General features: G+C 39.3%; 1 protein-coding gene across 1 annotated transcript in view; it reads right to left on the reverse strand.

The window, feature by feature from the left end:
* Positions 1-203: 203 nt before the first annotated feature.
* LOC101857473 (prolyl 4-hydroxylase subunit alpha-2) overlaps positions 204-4203 on the reverse strand; it is a gene marked incomplete at its 5' end in the record, with an annotated part of 28521 nt that continues 24521 nt past the window's right edge. Inside the window, 1 exon segment of the mRNA XM_035968728.1 lies at positions 204-1367. Coding sequence (XP_035824621.1) covers positions 1255-1367 — 113 coding nt within the window.

Consider the following 4203-nt stretch of genomic DNA (forward strand, 5'->3'; position numbering starts at 1 on the left):
ACACACACACACACACACACACACACACACACACACACACACACACACAAACAAACATGTCTTGATCAATTGCACGGTGCTTGCATTAGTCGTCATCTTAAATCATATACTGATACACCCTACTATGTGTTTTTCTTTTAATAAAGCCAAAAACAGCAGTAGCCTAATTCATATACAGCTGCTAATCAAAACTCGACTATCGTTGTGTGTTTTTTTTTCGCTATTTATTTTACAAAAAGCCTCGCACTTTTAAGAAGTCTCGTCTCTGAATGGCACGAGGAGCATGCCCAGCTAAATTCGATAAGACAAAGCAAAAAAAAATACCTATCAATGCACGAGATCCCAATGGAGTAGGCTCAATGTCGTTTAAAAGTTGCCTCTTCAGTGCAAAGTTAGCTTCGAAAACGAAGTGGAAATCTCTCTTCGCCTCTTCGTTGCATAACGAATGAATTGAAGACAGGGTAAAACTAAACGGATCCCAAAACTAGAAGACTACTTAAGATCGCTGTTGAAATAAGTAATAAGCGCCTTTCACACATGCTGTCTCAAGGACCTACATTTGGCCCAACAGAAAATGGAAACCTCGGATGTAAGCAGTAGCCCAGTTAAGTTCCGAGTGAATGGCTCAAGAGGACTTTCACTTATCAAGTTCGTTTGCTACGAGTGGGTGAGATTCAAACAATCAAAACTGCGAACACTTTAAACGGCGTTTGCAGAGTAACTTACAATACAAGAATCACGGAATAAAGCTAAAAATACAGAGAAGTTCATTATAAATAACGACGAGTATTTTAACTTTCTATGTGCTATAAATATCAGCACAATGCCCAAATGTGTAAAGAAAGGCACTGAAGCACCGCAGTATGGCGACCCACAAAGAGCGAATGTAAAGTATGTTAGACTTCTGTAATACATCAGACAGAAATACGAGATATATCATTACTTTATGTACAGTCCCTCTCTAATGGACACCTGTCTAGGACAACCATGTACAAATGACCACTTCTCACCCACCCCCACCCCCTTGTGTTTATGTTATAATGACACTGTCCAAGATGTCCCCTTGTCACCCCCCCCCTCCCCCGCACTTTTCTCATCGACAATGGTCAGCTGTGTGGACAAATTCGACAGCATTTTGATTTACATCATATTTATATTATTTTTACGCCACTCAGGGACAAAACTATTGGAATATCATCACGCCCCTTGATATTTTGCGCGATGTTTAAGCCATGTGAGGAGGGGCTGTTGGAGCTACGTCCATCCGTGTATCATGTAGCGGTCAATGTCCAGCTGTGTGGCGTCCTTCGTGAGACCACAGCGCCTAGTGAAGGTGTTCCCGTACGTCCACATCCACTTGTTGGCCACTGGGGAAATGGTAGCGCGAGGGATCAGTAAGTTATAGTCAATTATGGCTCACAATTATGACATTTGGCGATATTTATTTATTCATTCAACATAGAAAAAAACTAATATAATATGAGTATCAAGAATACATTTTATGTAGTTACGAGTACGTTCAATTCGTGATGCGACAGCTTTGAAAACATTCCCGTTAAACCTTTAGCGTGAAAAGAGACCAGGGTCACTTTAGAAGTTTTTCTGCATCATGTACATTGTGTATTTATTTACCCCAGTGTGTCTTTATGGCATCCAACAAAAATCAGCCATCCTACAAGTGTGCAATTTTTCTTGTTATGTTGCTTTTTTCCCAAAGCCATGATATCCTGGTGGAATCTTTCACCATAAATAATATTAATAAAAATCAGCACTCACGTTTACCGTAAAGAAATCAAGGTGGCTGTGAAAGAGAATGAATTTTCAAAGAACCCTAGCTCCAAAAAATTGTATTATGCTGTTAGAAGTTCCTCCACGAAAAGCTTCATGGTTTTCAATATTGAGACACCCAAGAAAGTTTTGGCACAAAATTATTTATAAAGACTGACCAGGCCTTTTTTAGCGAGGGAAGTCATCTTCTGTTCAGATGTGTCACCACACATGATTCCTAATGCTAGGTCCAACAAAAATGCCCTCTTTCGCTAATGCTTTGGGAACTGCTTCAAGAGTTTTGGTGAAATGTTTCATAAAAACCCAAGTTCTATAATCGTGATAACAGAATACTTTTGGGGTCGACTAGAGGTTCAAAAAGAATATTTTCTGAGCCACAATGATAATATTGTCATGATCTTGTAGCCCATATTCGTTGTTCGTAGTATTTTGGACTAAAATGTAGCTTTGCGTTACCAAAGACACAAAAAGCAAAAATATGTTTGTAAACCCACCCTGCAATTCCACGAGCAGATCAATGACTTTCAGGTCCCCACCTATGTGCCACTTATACTTGTCATAAACAAAGGCACTGAGCGGTGAAAATAAGGCTGTTCTTGTCACCAAAATTAGTCCAGTACATTGAAATGTGGGTGTGAAAAGGCCCCAGCAAGAAGAATAAGGGATGTCCTTGCACAGCCCCCGTCCTGACAATTTGGCGGCACACCACACGAATACAAAACATATTGTGACAAGACACTAAATACTAGAATTATTCACAAAATTCCACAACCAAATCATGGAAATCACCTAGCATAACTTTAATAACTGATTATCAATTATATAATTATTTGAATTATTTGTCGGTTAATAACACAATTGAAGAATACTTGTTTGTTGTTGTTGGTTTGTTTTGTTTTGGGGTTTTTTCATTGTCTTTTGAAGTTTGGTTTACATTATTTTATTAATGAGAAAGAATCTACGGACGTTTGGAGGTCGCCAGTGGTAAGCCCTACTTCTTTACTTCCCCTCTGTCTTTGGGTCATTCCCAAAGGGGGGACATTAACGTGTTCTTATGCACTGTAAAATTGTAAATGGGCTGATTCATCAATGTCATGATCATAACTGTGCCTGATCTACAACAGGGAACTGCTGCTTTTTCTTTCCTAATCCTTACCATCGTCATTTATCCTCTACTTTTTTGGTATGTTTATCACACTCGTGTGACCCGCTATTTCCGGGGTGCCTTGATAGTCGAAGCAGACTTAGTGCTGTTGAAACTAGAGAGGTGAGCAGAGTAAGCCTGATTCCCTGTAAAGGCTCCTCTGTTGACATCCACCCCTTGGCGCTCATATGACCTCATGATGTTGTGAGCGCCGTAAATACTCTTCAAAATCAAAACAAACTTTCCCTTTCTATCAATCTATCTTACTTTTTCCGAGCACAAAATAACCGTTATTGTGTCGATGTGCTTCTCTTTGCTCAAACAAACAAATCGAAGGAGTCTCAACTTGAAATAAAAAGTTGCTGGAAAATGTAAATAAAACATGCAAATAAAACACGCTTGGTTTGTGACCTTTTTGAAAGAAGTCATTTACCTGCTTCCTCTAAAAAAAAATGAAAAATGCCTAGAATTATGGGAGGGCACGCCGGGTTCGAGCCTCTGTTCGGACACGAATTTTTTTCACCACCTCATGCCCACCTAGCAGTAATGGGCACCTGACTTCGAGTTGGGGAAGTAAAGGCGAAGTGGAAAGGAACTGGCCACCCTACCACAATATGCCGAAGGCCCAGGAAGTTGTCTCACTAACGAGGCAATCCCCATTGCCCGGATCGGATGCAGGAACAACTTTACTTTTTTTTTAAATATTTTTTTAGTAGAGGTTTTACAGCACTCGCAAACTTTACTTTTACTTTTACCTAGAATTATATAATATAAATATGTGAATTCAGCAAAACCTGACCTGATAGACGAAAACGCATAACATATTTGGAATCAGTCCATCAAATTTCACGATATTTCAAAACTTTCATAGCTAAGCCTTTTTCGCCGTTGACCAGGCTTACTTTCATCTGCTCAGTAACAACAACAAATTAATATGCAGCTGCGAACAGAAAAACGTAATCGCATTAGCGTAACATTTCTTTCAACGCCCACTATCGCTTGACACCTCGAAACCGTAAAGAACTAGACCTTTTTTTAAAAATAAGTACTATTCGATGAAATGAAAGAAGAATCCAAAGAGAAACTGTCAAGCAAACAACAGAATTTTTTTTTATATGCATCGCTAGAAAACAAGAACATAATCATTAATATGGGAAATTCTTGATCAATGGAATAACACAGCTGGAAATACTTACATAGCAGGCACGAACAATCAATGTGTAAAACGTGTGTGTGTGCGTGCGTGTGTGTGTGTGTGTGTGCGTGTGTGT

Source organism: Aplysia californica, unplaced genomic scaffold, assembly GCF_000002075.1.
Source record: "Aplysia californica isolate F4 #8 unplaced genomic scaffold, AplCal3.0 scaffold00079, whole genome shotgun sequence".
Lineage (NCBI taxonomy): Eukaryota > Metazoa > Mollusca > Gastropoda > Aplysiida > Aplysiidae > Aplysia > Aplysia californica.